We start from the raw sequence: 16,660 nt of genomic DNA on the forward strand, positions 1-16,660 counted from the left end.
AGTGTACAATGATCATTCACATTCAGTATTTGTTATTTTTCAGTTAATAAGGGTTTTGCAGTCATTAAAAATATGCTGAAGGAGTAAAGGGGTCTTCATGGATCAATCCTCCCAGGTGCCTGAGCCACCTAATGTAATCCAAAAGAACAAAGACAGTGAAGGCATAAATATCAGCCAAAATGATGGAAGAGAAGAAGACAGGGACTAGGAGGCTCACATTTGAACTTAATGAAAATCTTTCAGTGAGATACTCTTGTGTTTCAACGATGGGCGAATAATTTGCGTCCATGGCAATTTTAGTGTTCTTCAATGACAATGCTAAATTCTGGTTTCTAGAGCATCAGTATTGATTCAAGGGGCTGCACTACTCATATTGGTACTTATCAAGATGATTGTTGGACTGACTCCAATTCAGGCTAATTTCAGCTCAAAAACTGATTATGTAATACCTTTTGAATGCCAATCTCCATGAGCAGGAGGACAATGTTATTTGAGCAGCTCTTCACCCCTTAGAAGTTATACAACAATGCAAAACAGGAAATGACCAGATTTTCATGGATCACTGTTTGTGTAGACTTCATCCATGCTTAATGCTGCATCAAAGGTAGTAGTCCTTGGCAATGGTGTATGTTGAGTCCTCTGGGTTAAACCATTGTGCTTTTTCTTGAGACATTGACTGGTCACTGGAGAGCATGCATAAATTTTGTATGGCCAGTAAGCAAGGTCCTCCCCCTTCCTTATATGTGGAGTTGTAATTCTTCAACTCATCACTTCCTGCATCCTAGTGACATCTTTCACCTTGTTGGTAAGAATGTGAAAAGATGTAGAAGAAGCAAGTTGGATTGGATTTATTTGAATCTCTTGCTCATCCATCAAGATATCAATGTGAAAAACTTTGAAGCACATCAACAGATTCACCCAAAGTAGTCATGAATTAAACTAGGTTCTGTCCTCGAGAGATCTGTTACCACATTATGACTTTTGAAAATCGGAGTTAAATGTTGACTAGACATCTTGCAATTAGAACTTATTTTGTGAAGAGTTTTTTCAGATATGGAACTCACAGAATTCAAAAAGTGGAAGAGAGCAAATAGAATAGTTATGCATTAGTAGAATTAGATATACAAACCTGTGCATTTGAAGTGCCCTTCTGTGTTTGATCTCTAGCCCCAGATCAAGGTAGTCTCTGCCTGGTTGCAAGCCCATAATTGAGGTCACTATACCGGAAAAATGACTTCCCTTCCTCATTTTAGGATATAATCTAATATCATGTCAAATAACCAAAAGGATTCTAGAAAGTACTTCTATGCTATGGTCAGGTTACAAGACTCTAAGAACACATCAAGGTTAAACAATCTTTCTGAACAAGAAATGACAGTCAGTTGTCTTTAAATTAGCAGTCTTCATTGATATGCATTTTGTTGTACTAGAGAACTGATGTTCCTTAAGAAAGGCCACTGATTAAGATTATATGACGTGATTCACCACTCTGTTTGGCAATGAAATTGAGTCACAATTCTTTCAATTCTAATGTTAAAGAACAGTGGAAGTGCCAGAATTTAAAATCTAACCACATTCCCATTTCCATCACACCAAACCCTAGCCAGAAAAGCCTTAAAAACACAGATCATCTGAATTAAGATGCAATATGCCACAATTCCAACTGATTGATAGTTGTGAATAAACAAGAACAAATTGGAACTATGCTTGATTCCCAAGAAACCATATTCGAAGCAATTCGCATGGTTGAACTCATCACTTGTTACTACATTAGGGGAAAATAATCTAGCTGTTTTCACATTGAAAGGGGAAACGAAGAAAAACTAACATTATGTTTAACTGAAAGCCCAGAGAAACAGGGAGAAACAGGAAAATTCAAATTATAAATACATACTGATCTCCATCCTGCCAAGCCATAGCCCCAAAAGCCTTGGAACCCAGATCACATGAACTGTAGATGCAATTACAATATTGGTTCCCCAAGAAACTCAAACTTGAATGTTGCAGTTCACATAAATTGCCAGATGGTCTCAACTAGATCTCCAAAATTCAACAAATGAGAAGGACCATGGTTGCAGCATGAGCAAACAAATCAACCCTTTCTGTTAACTTCTCTAGGAAGAACTGGAAGGGCAAAAAGGCCTATCAGGATTCTCTCTGTGACTTGGAATTGTGAAGTGCCTAAGAAGACCTTCTTGCTCCTTCATGTAGCCTTCACACAAAAAGTTCTTAGAGAACTTATCCTCCACCATCCTATTCACATCATGCACAAACACATCAGTTTCTCCTCCTTTCCTATTCCGAGCTATCATTCCAGCAGTATAAATAGCTCCCATTCTCCCCGGTGCATCATCGTGATAGCCCGTTGGCGCATCCACCATTATCAGATCCCATTCCACCTCAAAAACAATTTGGGGCAATGTCTTCAACATGAGCTGACACTTAGAATTCTCTCTGTCGGTCACAACTGTACAATCCTCCTCCTTACCAATCCTCAAAAGGTTCTCTGCGTCTCTCACTTTGGTATCATACCCAACATGATAAACCTCTAATTCTGCAGTTGGGAACTTCTCCTTGATTTGCTTGATCCATGATTCATCTTCTTCGAGGAAAACTGTTCGGCCAGCATAGTTCAACGAGCTCCAGAGGATACTGTCACGGCCAAGGCCAAAAACAAGGAAATTGCAAGGGGACTTCTTTTCTAGGACTCTGGCTGAGACTGAAACCTCTTTGAATGTTTGTTGTGGAGTGATGTTTGAGGTTGTGTAATGGATCAGAGCTTGAACTAATGGTGATGGGATCTTGTTACATGTCTGTGTTGATTTGATTTCTGGCATTGGAGATAATGGGTTGTTCTGGGCAGAAGAAGGTAAGAAGCTTGACCTGAACATCAAGAAAATGAATGCAAGGAAGAACCCAAAGATGAGAAGCTTGATTTGAACAGGTAATTGAGTTGCAGAGCTCATTTTTGCGGTGTTTTCGAATTGGGTTTGGGGTTGGAAGAAATGGGGGAGAGATTTCTTGGGATAGAAAGTGAGAAACCCACCAGGTTTATCGATTTTCAATTCACCACACTAATCAAGAAAGCTGGTGGATTTTAGGTAGTGGCAGACAAATGTCAACCACGGTAAGAGCTGTTAAGAATTTCTTAATCTTTTATTTGAGCCGTCGCACCGAGTGTCATAATTGAGCAGCACAGTTGGGTTTGTGCTTCAATTCGTTGGATTGGAATATTTAGTAAGAGATAAGCTTCTCTAAATCTCTAGAATATTAGAATCTTATCTAATCTTAATTATTGAATTTGGCTGTCATTAGTGGAACTACTACTTGTTTTATTTGGTTAGGGTTGTATTAAAATTTAATTAATCTTTTAGATTAGTGATATGATTGGATGATTTTCTGCTGTTTTAGGTGGGTTTGTATTAAATAAACCTAAGATTCCACAAAGACATTCATATGTCCAAATCAAAGACCGCTGTTATGGAATCTTTGCAGAGTTATCAAGTGGTTAGGATGTTATATTTTTACACGTCAAATAATCTGGACGTGGACGTCACGATAATATCTTTTTTTGTTTGGTTGTTTTTAGTAGTTCAAATCTCTCTTCTTCGTCCTTTTATTTTTCTTTCCTTTGTTTTTTTTTCTTCCTGTTTGGTACATGATAACATACATGGTCATGAACTCATGATCTACATGCATGGTCAAAATTTGCGTACAAAATTAAAAAACAACAAAAAGGAAAAACTTTTTGAAAAGGCAGGTGGCCATTATTTATTTTATCTCGACTCAATTTTAGTCATGCCTAAATAATGCCTAAATAATTCTTTTTTTTTTTCTTAACTATCTGAAGATGTAGTCAAAGTACCTGTAAACTGGTCCATATATATCTTAAAATTTTAAAAATCAAAATTTTTTTCTCGATAAAATTGTGGAAGAACTTCTTTAATATATTGAAGTGGGAGACTCTCTATTGCGTGTGTCTCCCCAGACATAGAGTACACACATTGGGTAGTACAATGGTCAGCGGGGAATTCAGTATAGCAACTTACATTTATTTGCATTGTACGTTATTGCTAAACTGGATATGTCTTAGCTATAGGAGTATGGTTCCAAAAGTGACTTCAGTTCGCCAGTTTAAGCTCAACTCCTCACTGGGGTTGGCAGCCACCCTGCGGCTTGTCCGTTGGAATTTGTAACTCATAGACTTTGACTTGAGTCTTTACACCCTCAGGTGATCCACTTGGAATAAAAATCTCGTAGAGTTCCCATCCGTCGGTAAGCCATTTTTTATTCTTTAGGAAAATCATATTTTTGCTTATATATGATTGAAAAGATAAATTTTGTTCTTGTTTGTCATATAAGCATTCCATGCCTTTAATTAATTCATGGTATAAACAATGCTCCATGGTGTTGGTTGTTGGGGCGGAATCTTTATTATATAGTGAGATGGAGTGTTAAAAACTCATTGTTTTTGTTTTAAAATGTTATTCATAAGCAATGTACGTATAACAGATTCGACTCTTCTTCGTGGTATGTATAATAGTCCACAACAACTCCCCCTCCCTCCCCTCCCTCCAATCCCCAAGTATGTATTAAAGTACTCTTACAGTAAAAAAAATGGACCTTATAAAAGAAGAAAAAGAGGGAGGGAGCAGGGAAAGGAATTAAAAAAAAGAGTTTATATTATTGAGGGATAAACAGCTATTTTTCTGTGCCTTTACATGAATAAAAATCTTCAAAGAAAAGAAATAACTCTGACAAAACAAAATACACCACCAGAAAAATAAATGGTCTCAAATGACAGTAAAAAGAAATGGAGTAGTGTCATGAGTCAGAAAATAGTAATATTTCTTAACTCTCTGGACAAAAGGACCTGCCCGGATCAGCTCTGTGACTTGGAATTGTGAAGTGTCTTATCCTATTTTCTTGTTCTGTCATGTAACCTTCACACAGAAAGCCCTTAGAGAACTGGTCCTCTACCACCCTATTCACATCATGCACAAACACATCAGTTTCACCATCTCTCCTGTTCCTTGCCATTAAGCCAGCAGTGTAAATTGCACTCATCCTTCCTGGTGCATCTTCAAAATAACCAGTTGGTGCATCCACCATTATCAAATCCCATTCTATATCATATATCTCAGAAGGCAGACCCTTCAGTGCAAGTTGACACCTTGAATGCCTTGGATCACTCACAACTCTGCATTCATCTCCCTTGCCAATCTCCATCAGTTCATCTGCATCTCGAACCCGGGTATCATAGAAGACATGATAAGATTCTAATGATGTGAACCTCTTTTGAATTTGATCGATCCATGATTTATCTTCCTCAAGAAAAACTGTTCTTCCTCCATGATTGAGTGAACTCCACATGAGACTGTCATGGCCTAAGCCAAAGACTAGGAAGTTGCAAGGGGATTTCTTCTCTAATATTCTGGATGTAACAGAGATCTCTTTCAGTGTTTGCTGCGGAGTAATGTTTGATGTTGTGTAATGGAGGAGAGCTTCAACTAGAGAAGATGGGATTTTGGTGCAAGTGGATGTTGAATGATCATGAGGTGGACAAGAAGAAGTCGAAGACTGGGTTTCTTCCTTGCTGCTGTTTGATGGTTCTGAGGATGATGAGAAGTTTGATCTTAGTATGAAGAGAACCAGAAGGAAGGCAAGGACAAAACCAAAGATGAGAAGCTTAAGGTTGGGTGAGTTTTGGGTTTTGGGTTTCATCTTTCTTCTTGTGTGTTCTGCTGATGTTCTCATTGTTCTGCTTTCCTGCAGCTCTATTTAAGAAATGGATTGTGTGTTGTGTGTAAAAAAATGGTGAATGATGGGCTTGGATTATAATTAACAATGAAGAGGTTAGTTTGGGATTGTGTGATTTGGAATTACATATTTTGCTTTTTGATATGAAAGAGAAGAAATACTAAGGATAACTTAAGATGGAGTCAAGATATTGTTTGCTTGGCTATTTTTTCATGGATTCTTGGAAGTGAAGGTAAAACAGAGTAGATGATTGATGAGACATGAGAACAACAGGTAGGTAGCTAGTTGGTGGACCTGCAAGTTAGGTTCTCTGTGTGCGTTTTTCTTCTTGATTTCTTTTTGTAGTTGGGTGAAGGAATATTTTTGTAGTTGGAATATTGCTATTTTATATTGGAAGGTGAAGCCAGTACTGTTTCCACAACATGGTAGTGGTTCAGAAAATGGAATATTGCCAGGTTTTGATTCAACCCATTAGGGGGTCCTTTTTTCTCTCTCCATTGGAGATTTCTAAGGCTAAGGTTTTGATTGGAGAATTCTATGCTCCCCTTGCTTTTTTTTTTTTTTTAAATCTCAAATTAAGGGTGAAGACCACCATTTAAGTGCTAATAAAATAAATAAAAGGTATGACCCTTAGTGAATTTTCAATGGATCTCACTTTTGTTATGTGGTGGACAGATGTGAGAGTTGCATATATCTCTACCATTCTAGAATCTTAGGAAAATACGAGTTTGAATCTTCTATTCTGCAGGATAAATGTCTGTGTTATTTTCATACTTTTCACCACACATTAAGAGTGGAGCCTACTGAAGATCTCACATCTTATTCATGTCAATATTAAAAAATGAATTTAACTCTTAATGTATGATAAAAAAATTTATATATATATATAAATAAAAAAGAGGAACACATATGAATAGAGGATCTAAACTCCCAAAATCTCCACCTATGGATGTCCTTTTCAATCACACAAACTTTGTTGTCTAGGCTAGTGTAGCGATTTAGGGTTGGTCTAGCGGTCTAGGATTGGCTAGTCTAGCGGTTAGGGTTACCGAAGGTAGCCCGAACACAATTGATGTTTGACCATAGATAGATAAATAGGGGTGAGACCCAATGGATTCTCATTTTTTACTAATTTTAAATATTTATTCAATAAGCCTCCACCTTATTGATGTGGTCAAAACATCAGAATTAACTCTAATAATGAATCTGTTGTCCTGTTACTATTAGATCATAACCTCCTCCTCCCTCATCTTTGGTCGGGATTTGTTTGATATGGAATTGCTATTAGAAGAATTTGAAAGTTGTAGTTTTTCTTATCTCTCTTGGGATTTCAATGGGCTTGTCCACTCCTTAGCTAGGAAGGCACTCACCATACCTATTAGGATTGAGTAACCATTGTTCTACTCATCGTTTGATGGGTCGTCGTCTTTTGTTGTTGGGCCTCTGCCCCTTGCTGAACGCGGATCTTTACCTGAAAAAAAACCAAAAAATAAAAAACAAACCCGTCACCGGAGTGATCCGGACTATAGAGATTCGGATTATTTCAATAGAAGAGTTCGTAGTGTACGGAGAATCTGTTACGTTTCGCTGTCAGGATTCAGGAAGGAGCTGCTAGGGTTTCCGTGGTGTGAAAAAGAACTGAAGTAGGGAAAGATGAAGTTCGCAGTGAAAGCATGGAGCAATGGAAGAGCACGGGCAGGAGTTCTCCAGTTGAGCAGCTGCCCGAACCCAATAGAAACTCCTGCCCTTCTGCTCACTACAAGGAAGGGTTTGCCCGTATTCATTGCTCCGAATCTCCTCCAGTTCCTCCCTTCTCCCGATTCTCATCTGCTACAAACAAGCCCTCTCCACTTGTAAGTCTAGTTCACTTAACACAAAGTTATGCTGCTTTAGATGCTTCAGTGTTCAATGGGAGCACTGGTTCTGGGTTATGTTCTCTTGCTTGCTAATGCTGGCCACGTGGAAGCAGGTATCACTGTGTAGAAGTTGTGGGTTGCAAACATGGTGTTTGTGATTTGGTCATGGGGTTCTGGTCCTTATGGGCAAGTGGGTATTCCATACCAATTGCTTGCCTGCGTAAGTTGTATGTGATTTTGACTTTGGTGATGGAACACCATTGTGAAGTTATGAACGTGCATGGTGGCACTGCTAGGACTTCACTGCAGTTTGGTCTCCCATCATCCAAACTGTGCTTAAATTTTCATGTTTAGAGGTTGCAGTTCAGGTATTGCCTTAAGTGGTAATATATGTTAATTTATTAGGGTAGCTTTTACCATTAGATAATCAATGCTTAGTAATATACTTGGGAGTTTTTGGGCAATGTTTTCCCCTAGACTCCTTGTTGTGGGAAGAGCTGAGTTGAAAATGTGTGCTCTGTTCTTTATTTATGGGTGGTTTTTAAACTTCTATAGGATCCTTGGTTCAACCTATCATCCTTTGTTGCGGGTTCTAAAATTTTCTGTTTGTCGAAATATTTGATATTGTCTATCAAGGTTTAAAAAAATAGGAAAGTTGTGCATATATTGGCTGATGACATGTTTTTAACATTGGGAATTCCTTCAGCTTAGAGTGCCCTTCATCAAAAACAATTTCAGATATTGGGGGATTGCACCAGATGGTAGGATTGACTGATTATGGATTTGTAGCTGCCCCAAGGGATTCTATTCACTGCCTTCCAGACTATGATGGAACTAACAAAATTGGAGCTTCTTTTGAGACACCTTGCGGTCGCCGACTGGTAATGCCCTTGTGTTGTTTCTAAGTATCACTTACTTAATGGTTTTTGATAAGCATTAACTTTTACTCTGCTATTATACTTTCTTGTAGAAGTGTATTGAGAATGTCCCTATCTGAACTTCTGTGTGCAGATAAAACCAAAAGAATACATCGAATTGATTTCTTCAATGGAACCAAATATATGGTCTAGTTTGGCTGACGAGGTCCCTGCATGGGTTTCTGAGAAAAGGAACAAGACTTCAGTGGATAGAACTGTGCGTTGGCTTGATGACTGTATTGCCTTAAACCTGGTATGTACCTATTATCAGTCCAATACCAAGGCTCATATTCTGCTTGTCCTTATCAGTAAATTTCATCGTAGTGTGAGTTGCGAACACTTTGGATCAAACAACCTCAACTTTTGCCTAGATTTGCATCGAATGTTATTGAGGCAGAGTAATTTCTAATTGTAGAGAGGTTGGTTGCCATATGAAGGCTGATCCCACTGTTGGAAAGCTTGAACGCCCTTGGGGTTTACCCAAATGTCAAACTTCGTGTTCCATCTGAATCTTATTGCTCTCCATCTGCTGAATCTCTTCCCCTTGTATCCTCAGCCATTAAAATGATGTATGGCTGATCTTTCCCAACCATTCAACAGATAGTAGGGTGACTATTGATATTGACTAGTCTTGGAATGATTGTTATGATATGTTTCTTTTTGAGATGGAATTTACATAGTTACATGGACAGGGGTCAATGTTGGCAATATGCTTCCAATGTCTGATGACTAATTAGCAGCTATGCAACAGATAAGGTGATCCCAGTGAGTAGCTGTGGAGATCCTACCATTGTTTAGCCCATGCAGAACTACTGCTTCTATTTATATCCGGTTGTCAAGTTTTTCATCAAGGTTGCATTTGGGACCCTAGACCTCAATCTTGAAACTATAATCACTAAATTGGTATTTTAGTAAGAAATATAATTCACTATTTTCTTGAAAAGGACTATTTCCTCTCATATCCTAAAGGAGGTACTACTTCCCCCCCCCCCCCCAAAACAAAAAAAAAAAAAAAAAAAAAAAAAAAGCAGTGATATAACAGTTTTCAGTGACAAATTGGACTAGCGTGTCCAATGAAAATCCAATTTTGGGGTGTCTGTTTTTCAAACATAAAGTGGGAGTGCTAGTGCCTTGAGGCCTCCGTTTTGGGGTGCCAGTGCAGCTTGCACTATATATTTAAATTGAGTTTATTTCTTTCTTTCTTTCTTCTTCTTCTTTTTTTTTTTTTTTTTTGGGGGGGGGGGAGGTTGGAGGGGAATTTTATCAGGACCATCCATTTCCCTTTGGATGAATGACACATGTCCATTAGTCACATCCAAATGTTAAGATTAAGTTAAATAAAAAAAATTCTATCTTCTAAATCTTAACTCAACCTTTGGATGTGACTGATGGACATGTGTCCTTCATCCAGAGGAAAATGGATGGTTCATTTTTGACATGATAAAATTTTGATGTTGGGGTGGGAGAAGTTTGATCTACAACAAAAGGTATCTAACATGATCCCAAATATGCCACACGTATGATATGTTGATGATAACTTTGCCAGGCCAATGAAGATTTATGCAACATGTGAAGAAAAAACGTAAAAGTAATTGTTTTATTATTATTTGTTTATTTTTAAATTTTTGGTTCTTCTTCTTCTTCCTCTTCTCTAGTAAATCAGAAGATTGTTGTCATTATTGTGAGGTGATAAAAAGGAGACTGTTGGGAACTGATCTGAAATGGGATTTAAAAGGAATATTTTCATTCATTTTGGAAGTGACATAAACTATATCTGATCTCTGTTATTTGAAATTCTCTGAAACCATTTTTGTTCTGTGATATCAATAATTAAATGACCAGCTCTAAAATTCCTGCAGTATTCATAAAAAAGTTATATTCATATTCTTTCTCCTTTCTATGGCCTAGGTACACTATGGTCGGCAAGTTAGTTTTGAAAGCTTGTAGTCTAAAGTCATGATTTAAAGTTCCATCGCTTACTTTTCTAGTGCAAACTTCTTCTAGCACCAGAGCCTGAAAGAAAAAGGCGTACCCAGTGCAAGAGGTTCCTGCCACTGCAAGGGGAGAGGCATACTGTATGCAGCCTTACCCTGCATCTACATAGAAGCTGTTTCTGACATTAGAACCTATTGTATTCAATCTTGAGTTTCTTCTTTATTTATGGAGATTCTTCCAGTGTTAAAATCCTTCTTTAGGGCTTCTTTTAAGAACACTCTTCGTTTGTCTTCTAGAACCTGGTTTTTTCATATCAGTTTATTTGATGAAATTTAGGCAAATGGAGGAGCAATTTTCGGGGCTATTGTTGGGGGTTCTAGCTTAGAAGAACGTCGTCGTTGTGCTGAAGAAGTAATGAGGCGAGATGTATCAGGTGACTTAGCTCTTCATAGTTTTTCGATAACTCTCTTCTTGTGTTTGAAATAGATATGATGACTATGTTATTCATACCATTTTTTCATGGTAATGGGATAACATATTTACAGGTTATGAGTAAACCTTTTCATGTCGTTTACCATCTTGATTATTTGATCTGGGTGAATTCTTCTGGATAAAAGTTAAAAGTGAAAATGAGTTACTCAGATTCTCCTGTTCTTATCCGCTATGTCTGTTCTAGGCTTGTGAACTTTGAACTTCCATACTTCTTAGTTTTTTTGATAATGTGAAAGTAAGTCAGGCTTTGAATATGGTGCACAGATCAAGATTGCATTTTCTTATTTTGCTTTGCTGATAGTTCTGAGAAAAAGCTTGTTACAGGTTTCTGGATTGGTGGTTTTGGACTTGGAGAGAGTATTGATGAGCGCTCTGCTCTTCTTAATGCTGTGATTGTAAGTATGAGCCCTTAGTCTATGCCAACCTAAATATTCACATTTGTTGGGAATCTTATGCCTGTCCTGAAAACATTTGTGTATCTTGATAATGAGCACCCGATGTCAAGACTGCGGATTACTCACTTTTTGTGTATTATTAATTAGAGTGTATCATGTACGATTAACTTTTAGCATATTACTTGTATGATAACCCTCAATCTTGCTGGACTGCTGGTAAAAAAAGTTGTCAACTTGCTAGCTGGCATTTAAATATGAATTCCAAAAGTTGTTTTGTGTGCGTGCGTGGGTGGGTATCCTTTAAGAGTGAACTGCACTCATATGTTACCATTGTAGGTATCACCCTGGGGTTCTCATGCCATTTCTTAAATTTTGGGCAATTAAACTCATTGGAGAGATGGTTGATCATAAAAAAGAGAAGTCTATCAAACTCTTCATTCATGGAATATGAATATTCATTATTTCAAGCTTATGATGTTATGGAGTTCCCTACAAGTATCCAGTACAAATAAGTAGTTTCCAGAAAGCTGGAACTGTTACTGTGTCTGGTAGTGTTCCAGCTGCCAGTCTAGATCTCTGACTTCATGGGTTTTCAAATAACTTTGTGATGGCTGGAAGTTTGTCTTGAATTTGACATTTGAAACGTGGGTCTTAAGCAGATCTTGCTGATACAGATTCATCACCAAGCTGTGCTTGTTTTCTTAGGAGTAAACCTTTGGTCATAGACATGCTTGCTCAGGAATATACTTTGGGTTGTAGATATGTTGGGACCAAAAGTCATTGGTTCATGGGTTTTTCAGTATGGCACTTTAATGGGCCTAAAGTATGGGTAATAGAATTGTATATGGATTATAGCTAGTTTGTTTTTTTGGTTTATTTTAAGTTGATTTGTGTTAGCTACAACTGATCTGGTTGTATGCTGTGCAATTAAGTTGCAAATAATTGTTATTAATTGGATGGATTAGGATTCTATTAGTCCTGCCATCGTTTGAGCTATTTCACTTCCAAGTCAATTTAGGTTTCGTACCCAGTAAGGATTGTGTTAAGCCTTTCCTTTTTAGTGCTTAAATCAACTTTGAGTTTTACATGTAAGGCTGTTAGGGGGAACTTTCAGTTTCACCATGTATGTTGTTACAAACTCACTATTGTTACAGAGGTAATGTTTTAGATTGAAAATTTATCTTTTGCACCATAATTTCAGAGAACTAATACTTCCCTCAAAACCAGGATGTGTTACCTCATGAAAGGCCACGCCAGGTCTGTGGGCTTGGACTTCCAGGTAATCCAACTGTTTCCTGCTCCTTTTAACTAGCAATTTTAATTCTTTCTGGAGAAACTGACATACTTGTGCATATAATATTTGGCAAAAGGTTCTTGTTCCTTTCTCATTCTAGTCTTTGCATCCTCCATGTTAAATTCGTTTCTTTGTAGCATTATAATCACAAATAAAAATTTGTTTCTGATTATTAAAAACAACATTAAAATTCATCTCAGGTTATTAAATGAAGTGAGCTTACAATTTAGAGGCTTGACCCAGTCATGAATCATATTTACTCACTTTATTTGCTTCAGTTCTTAGTACCATTTTGGTCTTTTAAGTGAACTGAGGGAAGTGTTGGCTTTTGTGTATTTACATCCCTATATGGATAGCAGTGAATTGTTCTCTGTATAGTTTCCAGAAGGATTATAACTATGGTTAAGCATTGCATTATCTGATATGTATCAGGATCTGTGGGTATCAATATAATACTTGTTAAAAACGTTGTATCAACTTATAGAGGTTACACAACCGTACCAGACTGATATGGTTTGATTCAGGTAAGGTACACTATAATTTTTTCCAATATATTCCCTCAATGAACTAACATTTTATTTTTCATGTCAGAGGAGATTTTGCAGGGAGTTGCTGCTGGGATTGATCTGTTTGACTCAACGTATGTCCCTGGGTTCAGTTTGTAGTTTCTTTACCTTGTTGCTATATTGATTTCATCTTCCATCGGTCTGAGGAAAACAACTACAATTTGGCAGGTACATTTACCAGCTTACACTTGGAGGATTTGCACTCACCTTTCCTCTAGATGGAACTGACAGTCACATTTCTGGTTCACAGCTCAGTGATTTAGGTAGTGACCACACAAAGATAAATCTACGAGCAACACTTTACAGGTGACTCATGAGCTTTGAAAATACATAAAATACCTCTTTAGCTTGTACGAGATACTGTCTTTTTGATTTCTCTGGGATGCTTATTGACTGATCACTGCTGCATTGATCTTTTTGATATTTATCATGTGATTCTTGTCGCCAATTTACTACTCTAGCTACATTTGGTTCCTTCTAAGTTGAGAAAGATTTATATTTACTTTTGCTTACTCCAAATGTTCTGGAATTTATAGCCTTATAGGTGTCATATCTGTGATAATGTTCACTTTTGATGTAAAGAATCAGTTTCTCTGTTTTCTATGCAGTTTACCTAGTCAATGAAGATGGATGTTAATGTTGGTAAAGGATTTGACTTTGAGCTGGCTAATGTTCTAAGGCCAAATCTGGCCTTGTAGATATGATATAGTCTAGTTGCATTTGTGAGGATACAAATCTGATTGGTTGTGGCTTTTCAATCACCAACAAAACTATAAGATGAAAACTCCTTAAAATTCAAGAGTGAGATCTGAGTTGACTTTTGATTTGGAGGGCTGTTACCAAGAAAATACTGCGGGCTTAAATCAGTTTGTTTCATAATCAGGGGATAGAAATGTGTTTTTCCTCTATTTTCATGGGTTGATTTTCCTTTGTGCCAAGTGACTGAACTTTTCAATTTTCTAAGGATATGGGGTTTGAGAATTCATACTAATTAAGAAGTACAGTTGGATGAGTTTGTCATTCTTAGAATGTTAAGACTCCAAAATTTGTTAATTTTTTTTATAATTGGTAGTTCAAGCTTAATGGTTTGCTGGTTCTTTGTATTTGCGTTTGACCCTAAATCTGATTCAGGTTTATTGGAATTGGTAAATCAAGGAATACTTATTTTTATTTTTTATTACTTGTTCTACGGGACAAGACAAAAAAACTGTACACCCTAAAATAAAAATACTGACAGCAAATCCTTATTCCTCGATTTCCTTGTGAGGTGTTCATTTATTTGTCCTTGTACAAAAAATGGTATTGTCAAAGAGGGAGAACGGAAGTGGGGGGGAAGGGGTTGCAGAGGGTTAATCATCTAAGGTGGTTGAATTGGTACATTAAAACATTATCTTAATTAGTACCAGCATCACTGCTACATTTTGGTATATAATGCTTTTTTTTTCTTCTAAGTTGTGATGCCAGAATATGGAATATGACACGAATAAAATATCTCTGGTTTTATTGTTGGTTAATGTTCAGGAAAGATACATCTCCAATTGCTGATGGCTGTAGCTGCTACACATGTCAGAATCATACCAAAGCCTATATCAACCACCTGCTGAATGTTCATGAAATGCTGGCACAGATTCTTCTGGAAATGTAGTAGTTTTCTCTTTGTATCTTTTTGCTTTTTTTGTTACTTATATACTCTGTGTCTACATCTGAGATCAATTTTCCTTACACTTTGCAGACACAATACTCATCATTATCTGGGATTCTTCCGATCGATTAGGAAAGCAATCAAGGAGGGTGAATTTGATGTATTCCGGCAAAGATTCATGCAGAGTAGGCGAGACCATCTAGTGTTGGCTTCTGCAGCCTCGTGATCAGCGGCTGTTATTCACAGAAGCACTTGCGATAGAGACTCAAGAGTTCTGTAAAATGCATGGGAGCATGAATGTGGTGCTATCAAATTGTCTGCAGTTGGGGAATTTTAACTTAAAAAGAATTGTTGATAAAGAAAGATGTTAAATTATTGAAGAGGAATTCCTAAATGTTTTGAAGAGGCTGCCAGCATGATCAAGCTCAAGAAGGTGTATGATAAATGTGGCATGCCAGCCCCCTCTACCCTCTTTTGATAACCTGGGGAGCGTAATGTAGCTTAGATGAGAAGGGTATCTGATTCGGTTACACCCTCTTTTTTTTCCAGTTCCACTTCACTTCACTATTCTTTGAAAATGTATATTTATTTGTTCTCCTTTCTTTTGTAATTCTTATTCCCCTATTTTACTTTCCATTTTAAAACTCTCCTAGGTTCTTCCTGCAATTGTTTTTTGAGAAATAACAATGAATCAGTTTTATTTCTTTCTTCTGTGGAGATTTTCGGCTCTAGTGTTGATTTTCATTGTAGAATGTCAAGGACTAGAATTTCTTGAACCTGAGATGAATCAAATAATATTCTCATTTATTAAGGGCCTTTTGGGTATTAATTCTCATTCTCCATTTTATCTATTTAAAATAAATGAATACAAGAATTTAATTTTGGTCAAAAATAAAAAAGGGTGTACCTTTTATCAAGAATTGATTATGGAATGAAAAATAAGTTTGGTATATTAAAATGAAAAATGAAAAATTAAGAATACACGATTAGAATTTGGGGAGTGAAGAAAAATGTGAAATAATAGGATTTTTATAAAAATAATATAATTTTATTTTTATGCTCTCAAATTTGCATTTGAATTTTATGTGGCTTGTCTAAAAATGAATAGAATGGATTTTTGACCAAAATCCATAATAGATAAAAAGTCTATCACAGATTTTGAGATTTTTTTTTACTCTTTTAAATAAAAATAGGATTTAAATTGATAGATATCAAATTCCTAAAAAAAAAATATGAGAGTGAGAATAGATACCAAAAAACCCTAAAAAAAAAACCTTCACTAGACCAGCAAACCGTGCAAAAATCTATTTAGATCTCTTCAATCAAGTAAATTCGGTTTGGATAAAATAAATAAATAAATAAAAACAAACCCAAACAAAAATCAACATTGAACAAATTTTCTGCAACAATTTCTAAGAGAAGAAGTTGTAATCTTTGGCAGAAAGAACCATTGATCAAGCAATTTCTCCAATTGCCGCAAGAACCATTATCAGACTTCCAAATATTATAGAGAACCAACTTGCCGTCCAGTGGAAGCTCCATGGTTTCGATTTTTTTTCAAGATAAGCCAGATTACACAAGGCCACAAGGGAGCTGCATCAAAACCATTAATGGATCAAAAACCCTTTATGATATATGTAACTAGGAACATGGAAAAAAAATATAGGATATAAACTAGATCTGGTAACGATCACTCACAGAATATGATGTGGATGCGAAGACAAGTCCACCAAAGAACCCTAATAACCCCCCAAAGAAAGGGATTAGCAATTGGCCACATCAAGTAAACCTATGTGGAAAGGA

The 16,660-nt window shown here is 36.8% G+C and overlaps 2 protein-coding genes and 1 pseudogene across 2 annotated transcripts; 1 reads left to right on the forward strand and 2 right to left on the reverse strand.

Annotated features, from left to right (window-relative positions):
- Positions 1 to 1,563: 1,563 nt before the first annotated feature.
- On the reverse strand, positions 1,564 to 3,076 carry LOC149009718 (glucuronoxylan 4-O-methyltransferase 1 pseudogene; annotated as a pseudogene).
- Positions 3,077 to 4,666: 1,590 nt separating this feature from the next.
- Positions 4,667 to 5,880, reverse strand: LOC149009719 (glucuronoxylan 4-O-methyltransferase 3-like). Its single transcript, XM_089164258.1, has one exon. The coding sequence runs from the start codon at positions 5,755 to 5,757 to the stop codon at positions 4,852 to 4,854; it is 906 nt and encodes a 301-aa protein (XP_089020384.1). The 5' UTR covers positions 5,758 to 5,880; the 3' UTR covers positions 4,667 to 4,851.
- A 1,308-nt stretch (positions 5,881 to 7,188) lies between these two features.
- On the forward strand, positions 7,189 to 15,791 carry LOC149009720 (uncharacterized). The gene is made up of 10 exons (XM_089164259.1): positions 7,189 to 7,613; positions 8,323 to 8,497; positions 8,628 to 8,786; positions 10,805 to 10,901; positions 11,285 to 11,355; positions 12,583 to 12,634; positions 13,241 to 13,289; positions 13,384 to 13,521; positions 14,737 to 14,856; positions 14,948 to 15,791. Exons 1-10 carry the CDS (start codon positions 7,414 to 7,416, stop codon positions 15,081 to 15,083), a joined length of 1,197 nt encoding a protein of 398 aa, XP_089020385.1. The 5' UTR covers positions 7,189 to 7,413; the 3' UTR covers positions 15,084 to 15,791.
- The last annotated feature ends 869 nt before the right edge of the window (positions 15,792 to 16,660 follow it).

The sequence above is a fragment of the Hakea prostrata genome, chromosome 7, assembly GCF_041222555.1.
Source record: "Hakea prostrata isolate BN-2017 chromosome 7, UWA_Hpros_2, whole genome shotgun sequence".
In the NCBI taxonomy this organism is placed as follows: domain Eukaryota; kingdom Viridiplantae; phylum Streptophyta; class Magnoliopsida; order Proteales; family Proteaceae; genus Hakea; species Hakea prostrata.